This window comes from Pyricularia oryzae, chromosome 4 (assembly GCF_000002495.2).
Source record: "Pyricularia oryzae 70-15 chromosome 4, whole genome shotgun sequence".
NCBI lineage: Eukaryota > Fungi > Ascomycota > Sordariomycetes > Magnaporthales > Pyriculariaceae > Pyricularia > Pyricularia oryzae.
The window spans coordinates 1,284,902-1,308,223 of NC_017851.1; the positions used below are offsets into that span (position 1 = coordinate 1,284,902).

Below are 23,322 nucleotides of genomic sequence, written 5' to 3' on the forward strand. Positions count from 1 at the left end.
CCTGCAGGTCTTTTATTTTCTTACTCCAAGTACTCGGGGGCTGTTCCATGTGTATTCCCTGATCAACATCAAATACCCTAAATACTTGCTCAAGCTTCCTCATTCGACTTTCTGTCTTTGTTCTTGCATACCACGCCTTCCCATGGGGTTCTTTCTCCCGCGTAAATAAGTTTTTACGTGTACTGTCTGTGGATTGTTTATTTCGTAAAGGACTCTGTCATTTTCTCCACAATTTACCACCGTGGATTGTGTGAATTACTACGAAGCTGTTTTATACCAAATATTGGTCCCTATACAAAAATATACCAATCGGCTATCTTCACCCCGGAAGCTATTAAGGCTGATACTTCCATTATCGCATCTCTTTCATATCAGTCTTGCCTCAATGTGCCCACAAGACCGGATATAAAGCACACTGGGCAGGACTGCACCAAAAATGCCAATATCAGATCATCCCAAAGCATACGGAACCGCCGCCCTGACGGCTGCCTTCGCCGTAGGTATTGCGGCGACACTCGGCTTCCAAGATTTTTATCCTTACTGGGAGAGGCGGTATGGTCGACGGAAAAGAGGAGGTGACGTGACAGGCTACGGCGATGGGTTCAACGATTTCCAGTCCAAGACGACCCTCCTGGAGAGACAGCACGCCGCTAGACGGCGTCGGTCCACACTCCTATCAAGTATCGGAGCTGGCCCGGTGCTGCTACAGGACCACGAGTCAGACCCAGGGGACAACCCGGGCCCGTCACAACCAGATATTCGCGACGGCATCGAGGCCTGCATCGGCAACACGCCCATGATCAAGATCCGATCCCTCTCCGAGGCGACGGGCTGCACGATCCTCGCCAAGGCAGAGTTCCTCAACGGCGCGGGTGGCAGCCCCAAGGACCGCGTGGCTCTCAACATGATCCTGACGGCCGAGGAGACCGGGCACCTGGTCCCGGGCCGCGGCGACACCATCTACGAGGGCACCGTGGGCAGCACGGGCATCAGCCTGGCCATGTTGGCGCGCGCCCGCGGCTACCGCTGCCACATCTGCATGCCCGATGACGTGGCCCGCGAAAAGTCGGACCTGCTGCTGCACCTGGGCGCCACCGTCGAGCGCGTCCCCGTCGCCCCCATCACCGACAAGCGCCACTTTGTCAACCTGGCCAGGACCCGCGCCGAGGCCCACACCGCCGCCGCCGATGATGACAGCGTCGGCTTCTTCGCCGGCCAGTTCGAAAACCCCGCCAACTGGCAGGCGCACTGGAACTCCACCGGCCCCGAGATCATCGAGCAGACGGGCGGCCGCGTCGACGCCTTTGTGGCCGGCGCCGGCACCGGCGGCACCATCGCGGGCGTCGCCGTGTTTCTCAAGGAGGAGGCCCGCATGAACGCCACCCGCGTGGTGCTAGCAGACCCGCAGGGTAGCGGGCTGTACAACAAGGTGCTCAACGGTGTCATGTACTCGCCATCGGAGCGCGAGGGAACGCGGCGGCGGCAGCAGGTGGACTCGGTTGTCGAGGGGATCGGCCTGAAATGGGTGACGGGCAACTTTGAGCGCGGGAGGGACCTGGTGGACGACGCAGTGCGCGTCACCGACGAGCAGGCCTGCGCCATGGCCAGGTGGCTGGTCGAGCACGACGGCATCTTTGCCGGCAGCAGCAGCGCCGTCAACTGCGCCGCCGCCGTCGTCACGGCCATGCGCATGCCCAGGGGCAGCCAGGTCGTCACCATCCTGTGCGACTCTGGCTCGAGGCACCTCAGCCGCTTCTATAAGCAGGTGGCCGACAAAGGGCTCGAGGGCGACGTGCGCAAGGAGGGCGCCGAGGGTGGGGAGAAGCCAAGCAGCCCGGAGGATTTACTCACTTTGCTTGGACTGAAGCCTCGAGACGATTCACATCAACTCGGAACCCCCTGAAAACTCGTAATAATAGCCAACCTGTAAAACAAGCTGATCTTGTCGAATAACCAGGAAAATCTGGTTTACGTCATTTTTTGTCGGCAAGCAAAAGGTACTTGGCCAACTGGATATAATAAGACGCTCGGTAAATGGACAAAGCCAGATCTAAAACGCATCATGCGCCGCACCCTTTCCGCCACCCCCATAGCCTTAGAGAGAGAAAAAAGGAAGAAATGATAATAGTAAATAAACACTTAAAATCGAGTACTCTTAACACCTTGCTATTTTTTCTTCTTTTTTTGTTCTCTTTTCACCAAACCCAAACTGATCTCACGATAATTCAATGCTGCGTGATTTCTATAACTGGTTCCAGCCATATGGAAAACAACCAGTTGCAGTTTATAAAAAATAAAAAAAGACATGTTAGACATGCAACCAGCCTTTCGGTTATTACTTGCTTTTCAGAGTCGAGGTGCAATCTTTGCTGATCAACAAACCGTGAGAGCACTTTCACCTAGCCTCCAGTCGGGGTATCGGGGACCTCTACCGGTCCCATAGCTAGTAAAAAAACGACGCATACTGGCGACATGCCTCCTCAGCGTGGCAGATGGGCAGCTTCAAGAGAACTGCGGGTGGGAAATTCATGTTAAATATTTGCGGAGAATCGAGTTTGGAGGAATTAAACATTGATAAAAACCAAAACTCACCTTCCACCGATTGCCACACACGGTACATTCACAAAATGTCGTCATAGGCTCATCAGCACTCCTTGTCTGCGCCTGCGTGTAGCTGACCTTCTTCTGCTTGCACTTGCTGCACTCCAGCGCGTCGCTGATGGACCTCTCGGCCATGGGCACCTGTGCCTTCTTCATGTTCTCCTTGGCCAGCTCTTCCTCCTGCTTGCGCAGGTCGTTCGACTTGAGCTCGTCCGACGTCATGACGACAAACTTCGAAGCAGCGATATTGCCTGAGAAGACGCCCTTGGCCAAGTCCCGATTGGACTTGAGGTTGGAGAAGAGCGAGCGCATCTTGTTCCTGTACTCGGCCGTGTCGCCCTTGTAAGCCACGAATGCGGCCTGCTCGATCTCGACCGACTTGGCCAGGATCGCGTCGATGGGCGCGTACGACTTGAACGCCAGTCCGTTGTATATCAAGCCAATAATATTGTCTCGCGTCGTGTTGCCAGTACGGTTTTTGTCCACCTTGTCCGCATCCCAGCGCCGTTTCGAGGCGTCGCCTGTCCACGGCTTGGTGCCGTTGCCGCTGCCCGATGGCCTAGATGCTGCGGCCGGCGAGGGCGCGTTCATGCTCGTCGGTGACGACGCGGCGGCGGGCGACGAGGCGCCGGCGGGGCCTCCCGCCCGTTTCCGCTTCTCCGCTTCAACCGACTTCTTCCATTTAGTGACCACCTCTGCGGCGACGCGCGCGATGCTCTTGTCCGAATTTGATCGCAACTTGCCAACCACCACACCTGCTTTGGTCGCCTGGGAGAAGAGACATATACCTGGTTAGCGGAAGGGAAGACGCGAAACCCCAAGCTAACGTGGAGCAATGCAGTTTCGGGGGATTCAAAGAGTCCGACGGCGATCAAGGAATCGGGACAAAGGAAAAGGTATGGTTCACCCTCAGACTGTCTTCAGATGGCGTCGCCTTCTTCAGGTTCTCAAGCATGCGAATAATAGTCTCTTGCGGCTCGTTTCCGACGGCCTTGACGAGCTCCTTAATGGAGCGCTGCAGCTCCTTGTCATCCATGGTTTAAGGACGCCGGGCGATGCGACGATTTTCCGCGATTGCAAAGACGAGGCGGGGGTGTTCAAAAAGGAGCAGCGCGAGCTGTTCGGGGTCGCGTGCGTGTTTGGGCAAACCGGCGGGCCGATCGCAACAAGGGTGGTTTATTTTGTACGGGGGTCGCTAAAATGAGTCGTCGCTTTTGGGCTTTCCGTGTGTGGCGGGCTGGTCGATTGAGTCGTGGGATCGGTAGTAAAAAAAAAAAAAACGTCGATAGCTAAAGTTTTCAATTTTGGCTGTCTAGACGGCGATCGAGTTTATTCCTGATCGGGAAGAAACTACAGCTGATTGGGCCCTTTGCGAATTGTTGAAGAAACGTGAGCACGTCGGACCGAATGTTCCCTCGAGGGGGGTTTATTTTTCCATTGGTGATCAGAGATGCAAGAATTGATCAAATAGGTACCTAGGTAGGTATATATCAAGATTGCAGCGCATGCCACTTCTGAACTAAACGCGGGAACAGTACTATCTAGAACTAAAACATTCCCCAAGTGCTCCTTCCGAGCTTTCCTTTCGATTGTGACTGTGTCGTGCTTGCTACACCATGAGTAAAGCGTTAGCAAGGGGCCCCCTGTAAGTCACTACCTACCCCACAGTTGACTGTCTACCCTACCCAGGCTGGTTGGTGTAGGGTAGGCAGCACCCCGCACATGCTGTAATGTTAGAGCTAAGCCCGTAGTAACTACCTACCTAGGTAGGTAGGTAGGTAGGTACATGTACATTAGCCATTGCCCAGACGGTCGTGACTATTTCCTCTACCATCAATGCCAATTCCTAGACTAAACTAAATTCTTTGTATCGTACAATATAAGTATTAGACAACTGTGTCACATTATCCTTCTAGTCTGAATACAGCAAAGTTATAGTACATGATTTCTTGAGTGGAACAGTAATATTACACATAACCAGAATCTCATGCTTGACAGTAGAAGATTTCCTAAAGCCTGCCTTCCTGGGGGGGGGGGGGGGTAGGCCTCTCTCATCAAGACCAAATTCAGGACTTTACGGGCTTTCCATCCCTCAGCCGCAGGTGGTACGTCTCAAGCTGCTCCTCGGTCATGAAGCTTGGGCTCCCGGCGAACGGCTCCTCACCTTTCATAGACTTGGGGAACGCAATGACGTCCCTGACCGACCCGGTGCCACTCAGCATGGCCACGAGGCGATCAAAGCCGAGCGCGAAGCCGGCATGCGGTGGACACCCGGCCCTTAGCGCCTCGAGCAGGTGGCGGAACTGCGCGACGCCGGTGTCGGTCATCCTGAGGATGCTGCGAAAAACAAACTCTTGGACATGAGCCACGTGGATACGTCTGCTGCCGCCACCGAGTTCGCACCCGTTCAGCACGAGGTCGTAGTGATCCGCTTTGGCTCGCAGCGGGTCCGTAGCCAGAAGCTCAAAGTCCTGGGACGTGAGCGGCGCCGTAAAGGGGTGGTGTGTCGACGAGAATCCTGCCGATCCACCCTGGCCAGGGTCCGTTGTGCCCTCGTTGGCCGGAGTGAATAGCGGGAAGCCCGTAACCCAAAGGAACTTAAAGGACGGGTCCGCTGGTATGTATTCGGCTGCCACAGCCTCGTTGTAGATAAGAGAGCGAAGTGTGCCGAGGGCGGTGGATCCTCCCTCGAAGGGGCGGTTCTTGCGGGCTTGCAGGATGAGCACGTCACCATCTTGCATGTCGGATGTTAGTTTCTCTGCGGCCTCGAAGCCGAGTGATGAGAAGCCGTTCAGGGGCTTGCTGGAGTCGTGCACCAGTATCACAGGCTCGCCATCGGGGTTACGGTTTAGACCAAGGGGAAGGTTGGAAAGGATTTTGCTGAAAAACTTCTGGTATTTTCGTGGCGAGCCCCCATCGAGTGTGCACCGCCAGCAATCAATGATTGGGTTGTCGATTTCTGAGATCATGCTGACAAACTGAGCTGGCAGCACATGTTCCACGCGCTCAATCTATGGTTTGGTTAGCCGTTGCGGTTTTTGGTGGGTTGGAGAAAGAATTGTACGTACCTGGCCTGGTATCCTCAGATCTGGTTTGTCGGACCCGTAGAGCGACATGACGTCTTGGTATGACATGCGTGGAAGCGGCCCATCGTCGATGGAAGGAAAATCTCGGACACTTTCTTCGGAGCTGCCTCGTTTCCCACACTGTCTCTTGCGGCTGACGGGATGCCAGCCGTCCGTATCGACAACCTGAACAAAATTTGTGGCAACATTATTGTACAGTTGTTTGATGAGCATTTCGACAGTCCGCATGACATCCTCCCCCGTTGCGAATGACATTTCCATGTCCAACTAAATTCACAAAAGAGTTAGAACCCAAGTCTCAATGGTAAAAGTTCATATCCTCCAGGGTTCAAATGCACATACGGCATGCTTACCTGGGTAAACTCGGGCTGTCTGTCTGCCCTTAGATCCTCATCTCGAAAGCATCGCGCAAACTGAAAGTATCCACCAAAGCCAGCAGCCATGAGCGTCTGCTTATACTGCTGGGGGCTTTGTGGCAAGGCATATGCGAGCCCCGGTCGCCTTGTTGGCACCAGAAACTCGCGGGCTCCTTCAGGGGTCGATTTGAAGAGGATGGGAGTCTCGACCTCGGAGAAGTTTTCCTTCTCCAGACACGCGGTCACGCTTGACTTGACATGTTGGCGAAACCTCATCCTCTCCCTCAGAGTATCAGAAAACCGAAGCTGGAGATGCCGAGCCGTAGCTGGGAACTGAACACCATCAGACACAATGATGTCCTTGGGCCAAGGGTTCAGAGCCTGGATGGAAACGAGTTCAAGTTCCACTTCATTCACGCCAGGTGGGAATCTGCCGCCAGCAAATGATGATGGCGTCGATCCAGTGTTTCCGCCATCTTTCAGACTAGACACGTGAGCGGTGACGGCAACAGAGCTCCATGCGGGCACCGACTTGAGCTGCTGGTGGGCCATGTGCGCAGGCGAGTCCTTTTCAGACCATTCAGACTTGAGCTGTAGTCTAGGTCCATTGTCAACCACGATGTCGACAAAACTAAGGCGTGAAGACCTGTCACGACGCTTTTGCAAAAAGCCGTGCACCGTAACTTTCTGCCCAACCTGGAAGTCGGCAGCAAGCGAGGCTGGCGGGAAATGAACTGAAAATAGTAAAAATAACGTTCAGCCTTTTCTTTCTTTATCGTCTACAATATTCGTCCCTGGTCGTGGGTGGAGCTTCAGTTGATTTACGCACAGAATTCTTTGTACTCGTCCCAGCTCTGACCAAACTCTGCACTGAGGTCCAACGACGACGTGCTGCTATATGCTGCTTTTTGTTGCCTATTTGCAACTCTGCTCCTGACTGATGGGAGTCGGGAGATAGTACAGCGCCCTGAAGAGCCAAGCAGCTGGCTGGGAATAGATCTTACAAGTCTTGGTATGCATCGTGCTCTTAACGCGTGCAAAGACATGGCCGCAGCCAACCCAGGTGAAGTCTTGGTAGCTAGAAAGCAGCGACTCGGCCAGTGGGATTACACCAGAAAAAAAAAATAAAAAAAATTCCGGTCTTGTTTAGCCCCCAAATCAACAACTAAGTATAGAGAGCATTTGATTATACGCAGGATGCGAGTGGTGTGGCCTAAACGGCTTAAGCTGAAGAATATAAATCCACGGAACAAGTGGTTAAGATCACTGCGTAACACTTTCGTCTTCAGCTTATTCCAACTTCAAGTAGTCACCTATCCTTTCTGTCTTGCTGCAAAATTGGCTGAACCATTATCCACAAACCAAACAAGGGTCTTGGTTCCCGGCTGCCTGCCTGCCCCACATACACCAACAAGCACCCCGGCCACTACCGAGGGCGGTGAATGCATCTTGGTGGGTCCGCATGAGGGCAGAAAAAAAGAGCTCCCAAAATCTTTCCTATATGGAGCTTCGAAATCGGCCCAAATTTTACTCCCTTTTTTCTTCTTCTCTTCATCCTTCCACTTCAAAACAATGTATGTCTATTATACCCTTGCCGAAAAAGACCGCCCAATCCAAAAAAGTTGACACTGCTAACGTCTTACCTGTGATCAGATGATGAAAGCCAGCGTGTTTTTATGATGTGCCCCCGACCTTTGATCTATTCGTGCTCTCCCACTCGATGGGCTCAAGGGCTGGATAGTGACGGGTTTCTTGGTGGCCATGAAATGAGCGTTCGACACACTCGACCTTGTTTTACATCGGACGCAATGAAGGCAACTCTGATCCTTATTGAAGTTGTATAGAAGGCCTTGGGATGAGGATGCACGTCAGAGCAAGTGCTCAGCATGTGCCCATGTCCACTTCCCAACACATTGAACGACTTTCTTTTTTCGTCCAACCCCCACATTACACACCACATTGACACTTGCCTTCCCATCACGAACATGCCGGAATCTGGGCGCCAGTACTAGGGTTTCAACTACCCATTTTTCGCAGCCGCACGTCCCCTTGCACACCATTCTGCTGGCCTCCAAAATGAGAGCTGACATTGCTGAAGGAAAACTTCTTGGCCCCACGTTTTGATTTGAAGTAACGCGTGCAACGATACTCATAGCTCTATAGAATTGATGTTTTATATTTTGTGCCGTCTCATCTCATTATACGTGACAAAAAGCTTGGATGCCAGGCGCCGTTCCGCTAAGCTGTAGGCATTTTAAATCCAGAGAGTGATTTCTTGTGGAATTCGTTAGGGTCGTAGCCGGGACCAATTATCCACCACCCTGTGATACTATTCCAAGGTATGGGAGCCGCTTTTACAAGTTCGCTCGCGGCAACGCCATCGTTGAGTATATCCACGCCATCCCAACGCCGTCTTGTTCCTATGAAATCCGTGTAAGGTTCTATAATCTTCTTCTTCAACTTGTCGATCCCATAAATATAATTCGTTCCATCTGGGAATTTTTTTTTATAATAGTCGCGAAGCTCGCTGTAATAGAGGCATGTTCTAACAGGTGCATGTCCATTGAACATTTTAGAAACAGCTTTTGCGGTTAAGCCACCATTTTTCGCAAGAAAGTTTGGCGAGTAATTGATACCAAATGGCAAGACGTTTGGATGGGAGATATCCGAATCCGATTCGCCGTCGCTTTTGGCTGTGACGACGTGTTGAAGTGAAAACATCAACAAAGAGTAAACAATGAAAGATTGTCCCAACATGTTGAAACCGTGATTGGGCTTGATTAGAATTGAATAAAGGATCTGGGAAGGAATGAATAATGTGGATGAACAGGAAGTGAAAAAAAAGTCTTGACAAAACAATCGCACTTTATGTAGATATCTCGTCAAAGGTACACAGGTACATCAAGGATAGACCAAGTAACATTGTTATAAATATAGGGGTCTGTTGTGGAATTGTATTCTTGCACTACATTTATTTCTATTTTTCTATTTGTTTTGTTTATCCGCATCACTGGCCGGTGTCGCCGACAATGAATCAACGACGATACAAAGGCATTACGCTTTGCAGAGGTTCTTCCCAGAAGCTTTTATATCGTATATCCCATTACGTCTGTAAATAGCAGACTACTGGCATGTTACATGAGGCTGATGCCCATAGCTTGTTTTTCGCGCACGGTCATCTGAGGTCAAGTAGAGAATCAAAGCTGTGACCTCCCGTGAAAACCGATACAAGGTTCTGTGCATAACATTACCCTCAGGGCTTGTACTCAAGTAGATTCCCGAGGTCTCACCTTTTTAGAATTTTCAGATGGTCACAAAGTCAAAGGGGTCGGGGCCGGTAGTCAAATTCAAACAAGAATACGGAAAAGTGGTTGCATGCGTTTTGGTCTCACCGTGAAATGCAATGTGATGCTTTACGGTCCTGAAAGTGACAAATTTGCGTTCGTCCATTAGTGTCTTTTTTTTTTGCTGAAATAATGGACGACGGGCAAGAATTGGCGATGCAAAGTAACGTGACCCAGGTGCGTTCAGAATTTCAGGTTGCGTACCTAGGTTGGGAGTCGGGCGGCAGCGTCGTCATCAAAGCTTGGCTTTGGGTTGGGAGGGAGTGCGTTCGCCCGGGACAGGTGTTTTGTCATCTGCATCCCAGCGGGATTTCCAGTTGCACGGGCAAAGAAAGCCCCACAGCTGACTTTTGGAGGTATGAGCTGTTCGGTATTTTATTTGGCTGTGTGTGAGACTGGGATTTTCGCTGATTGGATTAGCTGTTTTCGAACCAAAAGGCGGTGGTTGATTGATTGATTGCGGGCGATTGAGTTGGTTTAGATTGATTTAGGTTGTACGGTAGGAGGTACGGTACCTCAATCTGAGGGTCTGTTACTCCGTACCGAGCCTGATAATCTGCCCTGCCAACATTACATTACATTACGTTCATGCTTTCTCCAGCGCCTACCGTCAATCACCCCCCGAAATAAGCAACTACCACATCCCTGGCGCTATCTCGCCTCGATTCAGACTCCCAAAACGTCAACGGCGCGGCAACCTCGGCCACTTTCTTTGTTAAACAAATAAACAACGTATTAATATCATTCGAATAATATTACAATTAGGGAGGCCTGCTGTCATCAACGAGCCCCCAATCGTCAAACCACACACATCCTTCGCAGGGCCTTACTCCCCCGTAACAGTTTGAACGGATCACGATAAGATCGAGCGATTCGTTTGCCCGTCCACGCCCGCCCACGATTCGTGTCTGTCAAAAAAAGCTCCTGACAGCCAGCTCCACGGTTCACCCGGAGCCAGCCGTCCGATCAGGTTGCTACCGCTGCCGCGATTTTGCAGAACAAACAAACGCAGCTAGCACCCTTTCGCTCTCCGAAGTCACGGACGGACTGCCTGGAAGCGGCATAGAATCCACGCACGGCAGCTCCTCTGGGCTCGCGCAGCTGCGCCCAAGATGGCGAGCTCATTCGAGAAGTCGGTCAAAGGCGCGACCAAGATAAAGGTAGGTTTTCCTTTGCTCTTCGATCTTTTAAGGAGACTGGGAAAGGGGGGGGGGGGAAGACGATGCGGATGGGAGGCTCTTTATAGGGGGTGCTTTTCTTGCGCTGAGTGCGCCCCCTGCAACAGAAGAAAAAAGAGCACAATAGAGCTGACCATCTATGAACAACAGGCCGCGCCCCCAAAAACCAAGTACATCGAGCACATTCTGATCGCCACACACGCCGGAGAAGCTGGTGTTGGGGAGGTGTTCCGGGCGCTGCAGAACAGACTGCGCGACTCGACATGGACGGTGGTGTTCAAGAGTCTGATCACGGTGCACTTGATGATCAGGGAGGGCTCTCCAGATGTGACGCTATCATACCTGGCTAGGCATAGGAGTATGCTTGCTATCAGCATGTTTTCCGATGGTGAGGAATACTACGAACAATACGCCCTTCGCAAGTCAAGCCCCAGGCTTGGCGGTTGATAGAACAGCATACTGACGGCGCTCATGGCTTGACAGCCCAGACACAGGGACGCAACATCAGGCATTATGCCGAGTACCTTGAGGAGAGGGCTCGCGCATACAAGCACACGAGAGTCGACTGGGTTCGGGCTAAGGAGTCGCGGCTGGAGAAGTTGACTATCGACAAGGGGTTGCTGAGGGAAACAGAAGTTGTGCAGCAGCAGTTGACGGCACTCCTCAAGTGCAATGTGGGTTTACCCCTTATAGCGCGGTCACGGGGGCAAACTAAGGAATCAGTACTAACAACGAGGCACTGCACACCAGGTCCTGGAAAACGACCCAGAGAACGAGATTACGATAACCGTTTTCAGGCTCCTGGTCCTTGATCTGCTTGCGCTGTTCCAAGTACTCAACCAAGCCATGATCAACATACTCGGTAAGCAGCAGTCCTCCACAGCATTGCGCATTCTCCTCTAACTCTCTTACAGGTCACTTTTTTGAAATGTCAAAAGTCGACGCAGACAGAGCTATGGGGATCTACCGCGCCTTTACGCGACAGACAGACTATGTAGTACAGTTCCTGAGCGTTGCAAGACAGCATGAGCATCACACCAGGGTCGAGGTTCCTAAGCTGAGGCACGCCCCTGTGAACCTCGGCAGGCAACTCGAGGACTACCTGAAAGATCCAGACTTTGAGATAAACAGGAGGCAATACCTGGCCGAGCTCGAGGCCAAGAAGAACAAGCCATCTGGAAGCAGTGCCACAAAGAAGTTTGGCGCGGGAGCTCAGGTGGCCAGCAAGACAACATCAAACCAGACCTCCGCACCAGCTGCAAACGGGACCACCAAACAAGAAACTGCTGCGGCTACAAAAGCACCAGAACCAGACTTGATTGACTTTTTTGATTTCATCGAGCAAAAACAAGCACCGGCGCAGGCCCAGCCACAGGTTCAGGCAAACATGTCCCCCTGGGGTAACCAAGCTGCACCGAACATGGGAGGCTTCCAGGCGCAACCAACGGGGCAGCAGTTCCAAACAAACAGCTTTATCCCTCAACAAACAGGCTTCCAAGCTACGAACCCGTTCCAACAACAAAATTTTGGCGCTTTCTCGCCGCAGCAACAACCGCAGTCTCCCCCACAACAGCAGCCGCAGCAGCAGATGATGCCTCAGTACACAGGAGCGGCTTTCGGTGGCATGCCGGCCCAGACTGGCTTCCAACCAAGCGCCCTCGGATCCATCCCCCAGGACTCGGTGGCTTCGTTCCAAACCAACAGCACTCTATCGGCCCTCAACCTTCAGACTGGTCAACAGCAAGTGACAAACCCGTTCCGCGCATCAATGATGACGACGGGCCAGCAGCCACAGATGACTGGCCAATTGCAGCAGCAATCGACCAACCCATTCGCCAGGCCACAGACCCAGGCCTCTCAACAGCCGGCGCTCAGTGGCCCATCGCCTTTCCAGTCACAGCCACCGGCGGCGGCACCTTTACAGCCCATGGCGACTGGCACCAACCCGTTTGCGAGGAATGGCACGGCTGGGATGCAAAGGCCAGCTACGAGTGGTGCGCTCGTACCGCAGCCCACTGGAAGCACGAACCCTTTCAGGCAAAGTGCTTTCACAAATCACTCGACAGGAATGGGTTGGCAACAGCATCAGCAACCCATCGGCGGAGGTCTGGATCATTTCGAGACCATCCCTGTATTTCCCAGACCAACAACATCAAGTCCATGGCAGAGTTGATCTTTCGTTTATATGATTTTTTTTTCTTTTTCACTTTGTTTGTCCGCTCAGCGAGGCGCTCACTCAGACAGTTGGTGAAGAACGAGGATGCAAAGAGGGCAAGGGCGAGGCTTTTTCACGTACAAACGAACTGTTGCTAGGGATCATGTATTGCCCACTCTAGCTTGGGTTGAGCTAAACGAGAGCAACATGCCAAGAATAAATATGTAATCACCAATTATTTGGGGTCGTAATTATCCAGTGGACGCCCGCCGAACCTTGTTTATATGAGCCATACCAGACGCCGACGCTATTTTTGAACAAGAAAAACCATGAAAAAACAAAAGAATACAAAGACGACCGACGGCCAATGCAGACCAATCCATGGCGGATGTAACCGGGGCCTACCTCACGAAACATCCATGCGATCGCCCCCTGCAGCGATTGAGGCACCAACTGTTGCGACGGCACCAGCCGAGGCAGCCTCGCCGACGAGACCTGTCTCCTTCTCATCCCCGATAAACACCGCCAGGCCTCCAAAGGCCTCAAACATGGAGCGTGCATAGTACTCCTGTATGCAGTAGCCACCGGTGGTGTGGTAGGGCTGGCGCCTCGCGCCGTCGAGCCACTCGTTCTTGTATTCTTCTTGCACCTTGTACCTGGCGGGGGCGACATCCAGACCACCAAACGGATCGTAAGGACCCTCGGGAGCCCTCCTTTTCTCCTTGAGACCGCGGATGGACAGGCCACCGACGCCGAGGTCACGGGCCTCGCTGGCGGCCAGCTCGTTGACCTTGTGCCTGTTAAGACGCTCCGACACCAGGCGCTCGGCCATGCCGTCGGGGGCGCGGGCGAGCGAGTCGAGATCGGCCTCGCGGGCCTGCAGACGCAGCCTCTCCTCCTCCCTGTCGCGGTCGCGGGCCTCCTTGCGCCTGCGCTCGGCGGCCTCGTGCTCGGCGGCGCGCATCCTCCGCTCGCGCTCCTCGGCGGCGGCGCCCTTGCGGCGGGCGCGTTCGATCTGGGCGCGGTGCTCAGCCTCGTACTTTTGCAGGTCCTCGGCGGCCTTTTCGGCGCGGGCGCGGTCCGGGCTCAGCAGGTCAAAGACGAGGCACTCGACCTGGTCCAGGTAGTTGTTGTAGTCCTGCAGCGTCTGGAAGTCGTCCTGCTGCTGGTTGAAGACCTTGAAGACGCGCTTGCGCACGTCCACCTCGCGCTCCACCGTCAGGTCGCCGAAGAAGGCGGCGCGGAACTCTTGGAATCGAAGCTTTTGCGTGCAACCCGGGTGCGGGCACTGTTGTTGGCCGTGCTGGAACAGTCGGACCACGCAGTTTTCGCACATGAGGTGGTAGCACTTGGGGTTGATCTTAAGAACCATGTCCTTGTTGAGGTAGCGGAGAGCCTTGCACACGGGGCACATTTGGTTCGCATCGTCGCCGGGTGGAGGCGGAGGGGCCGACACCGATACGGCCGAGGCGCCGCCTGGCGGGCCACGGGCGGTGGCGCGGCGGGACATGATGTGTTTTGTTTTCTTGTCTTTTGTTTTGCTCGATTCGTTGCAATTGCAAAAGAGTGTTGACGGTGTGTGTTTGTTTGTGGTGGTCGTGTGTGCGCGCCGCGCTGGGCTGTGGTAGGTGTGCGATGAATGTTGTGACGGAGGAAAAGTGGGTGTGATTGTTGAGGTCAGCTCTTTAAAGTTGGGCAAGTTTAACTACGTACGAAGTTTAAGGTGGTTGGCAATAATTACTGTACCAACTTGGCGGGATTAGGCATGCTTGCAAATGCGCCCAGTTGCGAGGTTGGCTTAACCTCCGCGCGGCTGATTAAGCGGAAGGGCTACTTGGTAGGGCGCCATGCGGCGCGGTCGACAGTGCACATATACACTGTGTAGTGGATCCTTCGAGAACCCCCAACGTCACTCGTTGCCCCGCTATCTTCTGTGTGCATAAGACCGCGTTCTTGAGCTGCTAACGAGCTCGAATTTGTCGTGTTTTGTATTTATTTACAACCATCAAGGTTCCGGACATAAAATAAACTCTTGCCATCACAATGACAGACAAGGGTAAGCTGAGCTTGCTCACATGTTTCCTGTTTTCACAAGGTTGAAGAACAATTAGGTGGCATGCGCCTCTCTGACACAAAGCTCACAGAACCTACCCCTGCCGCAGAGGCAGCTGCCCGCGCAAAGGAGGCGGCCGAGCAGGCAGCTCTCCCGTACAAGTGGGCGCAAACCATTGGTGACATCGACGTCACCATCAAGCTGGGTGAGGGTTCTGAGAAGTATAAGGGCAAGGACTTGAAGGTCGAGATCAAAAAGCAACACTTGACTGCCGGGGTCAAGGGCTCCGATCCTATCATTGATGTAAGAGACCTAGGCACATTCGAGCGTCTTTTTGTCTCTCTCACAGCTGCTTGGCCCATTCTCAAATGCTGGCTGGCTGATGACACATGCTGACTGCGACCACCAACAGGGCGACCTCCCGCACGCCGTCCGCGTAGACGAATCCACCTGGACGCTGACGACCAACCCGGACGGCACCAAGAACCTCGAGGTGCACCTGGACAAGGTCAACAAGATGGAGTGGTGGCCGCACGTCGTCACGGACGCGCCCAAGATTGACGTCACCAAGATCAACCCCGAGAACTCGAAGCTGTCGGACCTGGACGGGGAGACGCGCGGCATGGTCGAGAAGATGATGTACGACCAGCGCCAAAAGGAGCTCGGCAAGCCGTCATCGGACGAGCAGAAGAAGCTGGACCTGCTGGCAAAGTTCCAAAAGGAGCACCCAGAGATGGACTTTAGCAATGCAAAGATAAACTGATCATTGGGTTTCCTTCTTTGTCCGGTTTTTTTCTGACGTAGTTCAAAGCGACGAAGACCACGATTTAATGACTGATAAAATATGCGCGGGCCTCAAGGCTATTTGGTTTGGTTTGGGTTGTTTTTGTCTAATTACACTGCGTCTGGTACATGTATACATACAGTGAGGGTATGAAATCTATACTCGACCCAATCTCGCCGCCTTGAATCGGCTCATCTTCTTGGGTCCACCCTCGCTCTCATCCAGCGGTTCTATCGCCGACTCTTTCTCCTTGGCAAACCCTCCCTCTCTCTGTATCATCTTGTTTCGCAAGCGGTGGTACTCGACCGCAGCTTCCTGATAAAGCAGGTCAGCGTCAAACTCGCTGGGCTCCCGTGGCTTAGTCACCGGCTCCCGCTCCATGACAGCATCGGCCAGTGTACGGCCTTCTGGTCCCGAAGGTGCTATATTGGGCTCCATCGTGTCGAGGAATCGAGTCGGTGCCTGCTTGGGTCCTACAGGGACTCGTTCAACAATATCGCTCACAGGCTCCACCTTTGGCTCGACCGGCCCGTGAGGATCTGCAAGCGGCGCACCTGCCGGCTCCTCTGCGATGTCGACCTCCTGGGCAAACCTGACTCCTTTCTTTGCGGTTGACGTGGCGGCTGCGGTGGTAGGCGATTTCATTGCCGAAACAGTTGGCGGATTTGGCGTTGGTCGTATTGCGGGGGTGGTAGTTGTGGTTGTAGTCGTGGGGTTGGAACGGATTGCGATACGACCCAACCGTGGTTCATCGTAGTCGATTTTCTCGCCTTCTTCGTCTTCTGGTTCATCAGCAGTGGCAACCACAGTTGACTGCTTCCCAACGGACTGCCGCCCAACGCCGAGCCTCTTCTCCAGCTCGAGCATCCTCTTCCGATAAGCCGGGCTAAGCGCACTACGCTTCGAGCGGCCCCTTTCGTCCTCTTCTTCGTCCTCATCGTCATCGTAGTCGTCATCATCATATGCATCCTCATCGTCGTCATCGTAAAGCCCATAGTCCTCCATCCCGTCTTCTTCGTCTTCGTCGGAATAAGCCTCCTCGAGCTCCAGCTCGGCGACGACGGGCCCGATCTCGTTCATGCTGTATGCCAACATGTCGCGTCGCAGCTTGGCATCATCGTCGGATTCATCGTCGGGGATCACTGGCGGGTTCGTGGCCATCTGCTCTTGTTCCCTGGCTTGTCGCATTATCTCCTCAATCTTCTTCTGCGTCTTGGTTTGCATGGGGTTGGTCGCGCCATTGATGTCCCCATCGGCGGCAGGTTTGGTGTCTTCGCTGAACGACACCCCCTTCTTACCTGCTGCTGGGACATCTTGAGTAGGAGTAGTGGGCTTGGCTTGGCTTTTTATGATAGGATCGGGTTTGCTGGCTGGGGATGCTGTAGAGCTCTGCGCATTCGGGGATGGCAGCTTTTCCGCGCTTTCCTCAATGCGTTTCTTCGCTGGTACGTCGCCCTCATCATCTGACGATTCGACGTCGTCGTCCTGCTTCAGCTCCACGCCGGCCTTCTTCAGCACCTCGCTGACCTTGGCCTCCGTCTCCCCAGGCCGCTGCACTCTGAAGGACAAGACATTGTCGTCATCGTCCAGCTCCTCCACAATATCCATAATCGGCAGGCCATCCTCATCAGTCCCGCTCGCACCGCCATTCCCTGGTCCTGCCGCAGCTTCCTCGGCGGCGGCGGCCCTGTCCTCGGCCTTCTTGACCTGCTTCTCCAGAGACTCAATGTTCCGCTGGACGTAGTCGAGGCGCCTGTCCAGCTGGTTGATGATCTGGTCTGCGGACTTGATGGCATCGCTGTCCGCCTTGTTGCTGCCGGTAAAGATATCAGAAACCTCCTTGGCGTTTACGAGACGGCCTTCAAAATTACGGCGAATGCGGACCAGGTCGGCGCGGCCGCGAGCCTCCTCCACCTCCTCCTTGAGAGCCTCATACTCGACGTCCCAGAGGCGCCATTCTTGAAGAAGGGCCCTCAGCTTGGTCGTGTTATCTTGAAGGGCATGGCGCTGGCGTTCAATCTCTTGAACGGTGGCAGTTGTGCCCTGGGCGGGTTCAGTCGCTGGTGCCGGTGCCATGCCGGGGTGTGTTTAGGCCGCTATTGCGGGGAGTTTTTTTTTTTTTTTTTTCTCCTTCCTTTCCTCTATCCCAACAAGGGGATCAAGACTTGTGGCTTTGATTTTGGCCCTTGTTCAATTATTTCTGCCCTTCTCGAGACTTTTTATCCCCAACAAGCTTATGGCTTGGTTCGAATAATACGCAGTAAAGAGCCAGTGTTTGGTGATAAGATTTAATTGAGTATTGAGAAATCCAAGGTGGGCAAATTTTGCACAGTAAAAATCGCACACGAATGGCACAGTGCTGTACAGTCTCGGCGATCGACTTGACTCGCGCCATGCAGCGCCGCAATTCACATGGTTGTTAATAGGAATCGTATAATCGCTGCGATCGGTAAAAACATAGTCTCAGGGCTCATCCCTGAAGCCCGAAGCTCCGCAATTGAGCGTGGCTCAATTGCGGCGTTGCAATATACCTGTGGGTCCACGCAAAAATCGTTTCGGTTCAGGTTTAAAAACACCTTGTCGTTTTTCGCCGTTCGTCGCAAAACTATTATAAAATCGAAAACCTTATTCCAAATTTATTTCCGCCGCATTTAACAACCGCGCTGAAAATTAATAAATTAACATATAATTAATATTAAATTGGTATATAATTAATACAAAATAAAAAAAAATTGTTTTCCACGCGCGCAAACCGAAATACGAAATTGGTTTTTTTTTACCCCCTTAATTTTTTCGAATATATTTTATTCGTTATTACCATCGATATTAAATTATTATTCCACTATACGTAAATAAAAACTGCCAAATTTAATATATAAAAAATCGCAAAAACGAAACAAATTTTTATATACCAAATATATAATTAATAACGGGGAATAACGGGATTTTTAACGCGCGAAACGTCCATATAATATAATAATAATATCCTATCGACCATAAAAAATTTACTATTTTTTCAAACTTTTTATTATTTCCACCAAATTATATATATATTATATTTAAATAACGATTTATTTATATTTTTTTTTAACAAATCGAAATAATTTTAAACAATTTCAAATTCGCCCCCCGTTTTACCAACCGTCGATCCAATTTATATATATTTCCGAATATATATAACCAAAGCAAAATATTAAACGATATAATATTATAATATAAATTTGTTTTAACCGTCGTTATATATTTTTTAAATATTTATAAATTTTTTACGGTTCCGGTATTAATTCCGCACCGTAATTAAATATATTATATCCACCGCGTCCTTTATAATCCAGGGGATATAATTTTGTTTGCGAAAACGGGTTACGGTAAAAACCTAATATTGCAAACAATATTTATTATCCGAAATAACGTTATTATAATTCAAATAATACCAATAATTAAATTAAAACAAAAATAATTCCGCAATATATAATAATATTTTACCGTTAATCCAAAAATTATCGATTAATTTATATTAAACGTAAATAAAAGTTCCACGTTTATATTCCAAAAATTAACCGTATATAATATAACCGTTTTTGGAATTTAAAAAACACGTGCAAATATATATATATATTTTTGGGTCCAAAACAAATTACAAATTACCGTGTTACGATCAAGGTATCGGGGTAGCCTGTTCTTAGGGTAAAATATAGTGGGTTGAAACAACTGAGCGTCTAATTGGGTAACTGGGGTTTTTAATAACTGGGGGTAAAATTATAATTGTTTTCAAATAAATATTAAAGTTAATTAAAATTTAATTGCTGTTAAACAATTTTAAAATCGAATTTATTTATATGGTAATAAATGTACCTTATATAAATTATATTCCGAATATAATCTTTCCTAATTTGTTACAAATCGCAAAAATTATTTCCTTTAATTTGTTATAATCCTTTAATAATTATTAAAATTATTTTTTTAACAATTACGTAAAATTACGTAATTCCTTTTTATATAATCCTTTTTTTACCGGTCGGTGATTTTTTTAGGCGGGTGTCGTTAAAAGGGGTATAACCCCACCTGGCCTTCCTGGTACCGGCCCAATTATCTGGTTATAATATTAAATTTCCTTTTTTTTGGCCAAATCCTTTTGGCTTTTAAATAATCCGTATTTTTTTAATCCCTGTTTTGGTTTTTTTTCCTTTTTAGCTAATTTTTTTGCGCCATATTTAATTATATAACCAAACTAAAATCTGGTCGTTCGTCGACAAAACGTCGCCACGCCTTTTTTTTTCCCTATTATCGACGGATACCGTTAAAATGCTTTTTTGCAATTCCTACCGTGCCAAAAGTGCAGCGTTTTATTAGATATTTTTTCAGGATTTTGTTTGTTATATAAAATATATTTGTTCCAATCGTTTTGGGTATAACGTATTGGGTTTATCCGCTGTTCAAATCCGTTATATTGGTCGTTAATATTCGAAATTGGATGCGGAGGTCGAAACGTTTAAAAAACAAATTTATATATAGCAGGCGAAATTGTTTCGTTTGCGAAAATAAAAGAAATTATAATTTAAAAAGATAATGCGAATTGTATTTCGCGGAATTAATAATTTAAAGGAATTGGATCGGGTGGAACGTAAAAAGGCGGAATAGGAGGAACGTCGACAATTAACCGAAATTCTGCCTAAAATATCCTTGGAATCGTTTTTTCCGAATTCTAATTTTATTTGGGATTTAATTTTCCCGATAGGTCTTTTAAATCTTTCGTTATTGGATAAAATAAATATTTTTGCGCAATATTCCGTTAATACGTCGTTTTTCTGGTATTTTTATTTTATATTGCATATTAATCGTTTTTTTGTAAATTCGTTTGGTGGTATAATTTCGAATCCTGGTCGGTTTTTAATTTTTGGAAATGGTAAATGGTGTTTTTTTAAATCGTTTTTTTTTGGCTAATTTGCTCGCAAATCCAATTTTTAATAATATTGGCGGAACGGTTCCTGGCAATTTTGGAAATGGTTAAAAAATTCCCAAATATTTTTTTTATACCTATAATTTTCTGTTAATTATATGCATTATTTTGCATGTAATAAGCCCACTTTTATTTGTATATAGCCAATTTTATTTAGTGCCGAAGTGGAGTGGGGAATGGTGGAATTCCGTTACTTTGTTAATGCAGGAATGCAATTTAAAGGTCAGCGAGTGGGGTTAGCTACCCTGTACCGGGTTTAATACCCACCCTGCACCTGCGAGTCAGCTACCCTGTACCGGGTTGAAAATTTCACCAAGTCAACGTTTAAATGCAAACCCAGAGATGGTTTGTATGCAAATGAGGGTGTTTTTTCAAAAACCCATACAAATTAGTTTTTCGGAAATTCATTCGCGGCACCGGAACCTTTTCTGGCGTGCGGACCCCCACTTCGATGTCGGAGAGTATGTAAGGGAAATAAAGCAAAATCTCCCCCAACCAATTATTTATCAGTACCAAAATTATAGTGCATTTCTACCTATTATTCAGCGCTTTTAGCACTGGTTATTTACCACGCCGCACCTAGGGTTTACCCCTATATCCCCTGTTAGCACCATTATTATTAACATTTTCCTATTTAATAAGGTATTTTGTTTTGCCGTGGTTTTATTTATGGTCGAATATTCGTTTAACGTCGTAAATTTGTTTTGCGTCGATTTCGATCGTTTTTTATATATTGGTGCCGTATAATATTAATTCCAGTAATAATACGTAAAATATAGCGTAAATTTTTATAATATTTGGTAATAATAATTTATAATTGGTATCGCTAATTTTTTTGCTAATTTTGAAAAATCCAAGTTTTTTAAAATCGAATTTGCTATTAGGTCGTTATATTTTAATATTGCGTCGAATAAAATAAACGTTATTGTCACAGACCTGAAGGACAGCCACTGGGCTGTCGCTTAGTCATGACCCCTGTCACGTGAAGGCGCGAGGGCCGAGCGCCTCGCGCGCGTATATCTACGCGAAATCTCTGCAGTCTCCGATATGTAGCTCCTCGAGCTACGTCTTCGTCAACAACCACCTGCTACCCCGTACCTGGAAGACTAGATAGCCAATATACTCTGTCCTGTTACCTGATCGCCCGCACCTACCTGTCCGCCCTGCCAGCCCGTGACATTAGGTCGAAATTAAATTGTTTTTTTAAAATTAAATATATTTTCCTAAATATTTTATCCTTACCCACGTATATTTGGAAATATTTGTTTATTTTTTTTTAATATTAACGGAAATATTATATATATTTGGGAAATTTCGATTTGCATTATTTGGTAAATATTTGCGAAATTAAATACCGTTTCGTCCAAAAAATCGTATGGATTTTTTAAATAATTATTATTTCTTTTCCAAATTTATATAAAAATTTTAACGTAATAAACGGAAATATTTTATTAAATATATATATAAACGGTAAATTTTTATATATAATAATATTTTGCGTTATAATTGGACGATTATATATTTGGTAAATTTCGTACGCGTTTAATTATTTTTTATAAATATTTACCCGTTCGTTCCAATATTTTTTTTATTATTTTCGTCATACGTTTATATATTTCCAAATAATTATTTTCCGGAAATAATTAATCGGTAACGGATATAATTATATTATATATTGGGGAAAAAATAAAATATAAACTCGGGTTTTTAAAATTTTATTTTCGGAATTATATCGATTAAATTGGTATTGGTAATTATTAAATAACAATTATTTGTATTTTTAATAAAATATTCGTTTAAATTATTATTTTGCATAATTACCGTTTGGTTTTTTTTGCAATTTTTATAATATTTACCAATTTTTGTTTTATTTTTCCATATTTTTAACCTAATACCGTAATTTTATAATTTTATAAATAATTTTTAAAAATATACGTATAATTTCGGTTATAATTGTTAAAAAAAAAATTTTCCAATTTTTAAATTTGTCGATATAATATTTCAGCAGGAGATCCTTTTTTTCGTATTATAAATTTTCCAAAATTACAAATTATTTTAATAATTTATACGTTTTTTTAAACAATTATTATTTTATTCGAATATTTCGAAAAATTTGCTGTAACGTTTTTTAACGTTACCAAATCGATATTTTGTTAATTATTGGGACGGATTCCAAATTTTTTAAATATACGGTCCAAAAATTTGTTTTCGTTGGGGTTTTTAAATGTATTCGGAATTGTAAATTATATTTATTATATACGTCGATTTAACGGGTTTATATCCAATATAGCGTTTTTTTTCGTTTAAAATAACGGTTCGAAACGGGTGCTGGTTAACGGTATAATTCGGGTGGTAAAATTCCAAAAAATTTAAATTATAACGATTTAACCGGTATTTTTAAAAATTTACGTAATAATAATCCACAAATTTTAAACGCGTTAATGTACGGAATTTGTAATTATTATAATATTTTTGTTATTATTTCCAAATACGGCGTTGGCCGAGGAAATTAATAATTTAAATATTTTTATTTAATTTATTTATATTGTCTAAATTGACAATATTAATTAATATTAATAAAAATTGTATAATCGCTACGATTGGTAAAAATAATATAACAAAATTAAACGTTATTTAATTTCTTTTTTCTAGTTATTTATATGTTCGTCAAAATCGGTTAAAGATTTTTTACGTGTTATAAGATCACGTGGTTAAACACGTGATTTCCTTACATGCATGTCTGCCCATGAATCAACAATGGTAGCTTATAAGTGATAATCTTATTACGACACCTACAACATCTTT

At 47.8% G+C, this 23,322-nt stretch overlaps 10 protein-coding genes across 10 annotated transcripts; 5 read left to right on the top strand and 5 right to left on the bottom strand.

Moving 5' to 3' along the window:
- Positions 1-38: 38 nt before the first annotated feature.
- Positions 39-2,302, top strand: MGG_13510 (cysteine synthase 2). Its single transcript, XM_003716245.1, has one exon. The coding sequence runs from the start codon at positions 437-439 to the stop codon at positions 1,901-1,903; it is 1,467 nt and encodes a 488-aa protein (XP_003716293.1). The 5' UTR covers positions 39-436; the 3' UTR covers positions 1,904-2,302.
- On the bottom strand, positions 1,758-4,196 carry MGG_13511 (transcription elongation factor S-II). The gene is made up of 3 exons (XM_003716246.1): positions 3,509-4,196; positions 2,593-3,369; positions 1,758-2,511 (listed from the first exon to the last, which is right to left on the bottom strand). The coding sequence occupies exons 1-3, from the start codon at positions 3,635-3,637 to the stop codon at positions 2,503-2,505; spliced, it is 915 nt and encodes a 304-aa protein (XP_003716294.1). The 5' UTR covers positions 3,638-4,196; the 3' UTR covers positions 1,758-2,502.
- A 423-nt stretch (positions 4,197-4,619) lies between these two features.
- Positions 4,620-7,343, bottom strand: MGG_13512 (aspartyl-tRNA synthetase). The gene is made up of 4 exons (XM_003716247.1): positions 6,873-7,343; positions 6,041-6,777; positions 5,670-5,954; positions 4,620-5,612 (listed from the first exon to the last, which is right to left on the bottom strand). The coding sequence occupies exons 1-4, from the start codon at positions 7,087-7,089 to the stop codon at positions 4,668-4,670; spliced, it is 2,184 nt and encodes a 727-aa protein (XP_003716295.1). The 5' UTR covers positions 7,090-7,343; the 3' UTR covers positions 4,620-4,667.
- Positions 7,344-8,320: 977 nt separating this feature from the next.
- On the bottom strand, positions 8,321-8,821 carry MGG_17063 (uncharacterized protein; the record flags this gene model as incomplete). Its single annotated transcript, XM_003716248.1, has 1 exon — positions 8,321-8,821. A coding segment is annotated over exon 1 (480 nt), but the record flags the coding sequence as incomplete, so codon positions are not given.
- A 698-nt stretch (positions 8,822-9,519) lies between these two features.
- MGG_17064 (uncharacterized protein) lies at positions 9,520-10,106 on the top strand (the record flags this gene model as incomplete). The annotated part of the gene is made up of 2 exons (XM_003716249.1): positions 9,520-9,650; positions 9,989-10,106. 2 exons carry the CDS (start codon positions 9,520-9,522, stop codon positions 10,104-10,106), a joined length of 249 nt encoding a protein of 82 aa, XP_003716297.1.
- Positions 10,107-10,499: 393 nt separating this feature from the next.
- Positions 10,500-12,738, top strand: MGG_13514 (ENTH domain-containing protein; the record flags this gene model as incomplete). The annotated part of the gene is made up of 5 exons (XM_003716250.1): positions 10,500-10,547; positions 10,716-10,953; positions 11,049-11,239; positions 11,316-11,427; positions 11,480-12,738. The coding sequence occupies 5 exons, from the start codon at positions 10,500-10,502 to the stop codon at positions 12,736-12,738; spliced, it is 1,848 nt and encodes a 615-aa protein (XP_003716298.1).
- Positions 12,739-13,000: 262 nt separating this feature from the next.
- On the bottom strand, positions 13,001-14,230 carry MGG_03605 (CDK-activating kinase assembly factor MAT1; the record flags this gene model as incomplete). Its single annotated transcript, XM_003716251.1, has 2 exons — positions 13,001-13,027; positions 13,175-14,230. The coding sequence occupies 2 exons, from the start codon at positions 14,228-14,230 to the stop codon at positions 13,001-13,003; spliced, it is 1,083 nt and encodes a 360-aa protein (XP_003716299.1).
- Positions 14,231-14,716: 486 nt separating this feature from the next.
- Positions 14,717-15,787, top strand: MGG_03604 (nuclear movement protein nudC). The gene is made up of 3 exons (XM_003716252.1): positions 14,717-14,776; positions 14,865-15,076; positions 15,186-15,787. The coding sequence occupies exons 1-3, from the start codon at positions 14,764-14,766 to the stop codon at positions 15,534-15,536; spliced, it is 576 nt and encodes a 191-aa protein (XP_003716300.1). The 5' UTR covers positions 14,717-14,763; the 3' UTR covers positions 15,537-15,787.
- Positions 15,539-17,978, bottom strand: MGG_03603 (uncharacterized protein). The gene has a single exon (XM_003716253.1). It carries the CDS (start codon positions 17,631-17,633, stop codon positions 15,714-15,716), a length of 1,920 nt encoding a protein of 639 aa, XP_003716301.1. The 5' UTR covers positions 17,634-17,978; the 3' UTR covers positions 15,539-15,713.
- A 2,659-nt stretch (positions 17,979-20,637) lies between these two features.
- On the top strand, positions 20,638-21,100 carry MGG_17065 (uncharacterized protein; the record flags this gene model as incomplete). The annotated part of the gene is made up of 3 exons (XM_003716254.1): positions 20,638-20,752; positions 20,910-20,978; positions 21,042-21,100. Coding segments are annotated over 3 exons (243 nt in total), but the record flags the coding sequence as incomplete, so codon positions are not given.
- Between the last annotated feature and the right edge of the window lie 2,222 nt (positions 21,101-23,322).

Bases quoted from the DNA above. Each gene is read 5' to 3' on its own strand.
- MGG_13510 (XM_003716245.1), top strand. From the start codon at position 437: ATGCCAATATCAGATCATCCCAAAGCATACGGAACCGCCGCCCTGACG.
- MGG_03603 (XM_003716253.1), bottom strand. From the start codon at position 17,633: ATGGCACCGGCACCAGCGACTGAACCCGCCCAGGGCACAACTGCCACC.
- MGG_13511 (XM_003716246.1), bottom strand. From the start codon at position 3,637: ATGGATGACAAGGAGCTGCAGCGCTCCATTAAGGAGCTCGTCAAGGCC. The intron at 3,370-3,508 runs GTGAACCATACC...CTCTTCTCCCAG, and splicing joins CATCTGAAGACAGTCTGAGG to GCGACCAAAGCAGGTGTGGT.
- MGG_13512 (XM_003716247.1), bottom strand. From the start codon at position 7,089: ATGTCTTTGCACGCGTTAAGAGCACGATGCATACCAAGACTTGTAAGA. The intron at 6,778-6,872 runs GTGCGTAAATCA...TACTATTTTCAG, and splicing joins GGACGAGTACAAAGAATTCT to TTCATTTCCCGCCAGCCTCG. The intron at 5,955-6,040 runs GTAAGCATGCCG...TTGTGAATTTAG, and splicing joins GACAGCCCGAGTTTACCCAG to TTGGACATGGAAATGTCATT.
- MGG_03604 (XM_003716252.1), top strand. The intron at 15,077-15,185 runs GTAAGAGACCTA...GACCACCAACAG, and splicing joins GCTCCGATCCTATCATTGAT to GGCGACCTCCCGCACGCCGT.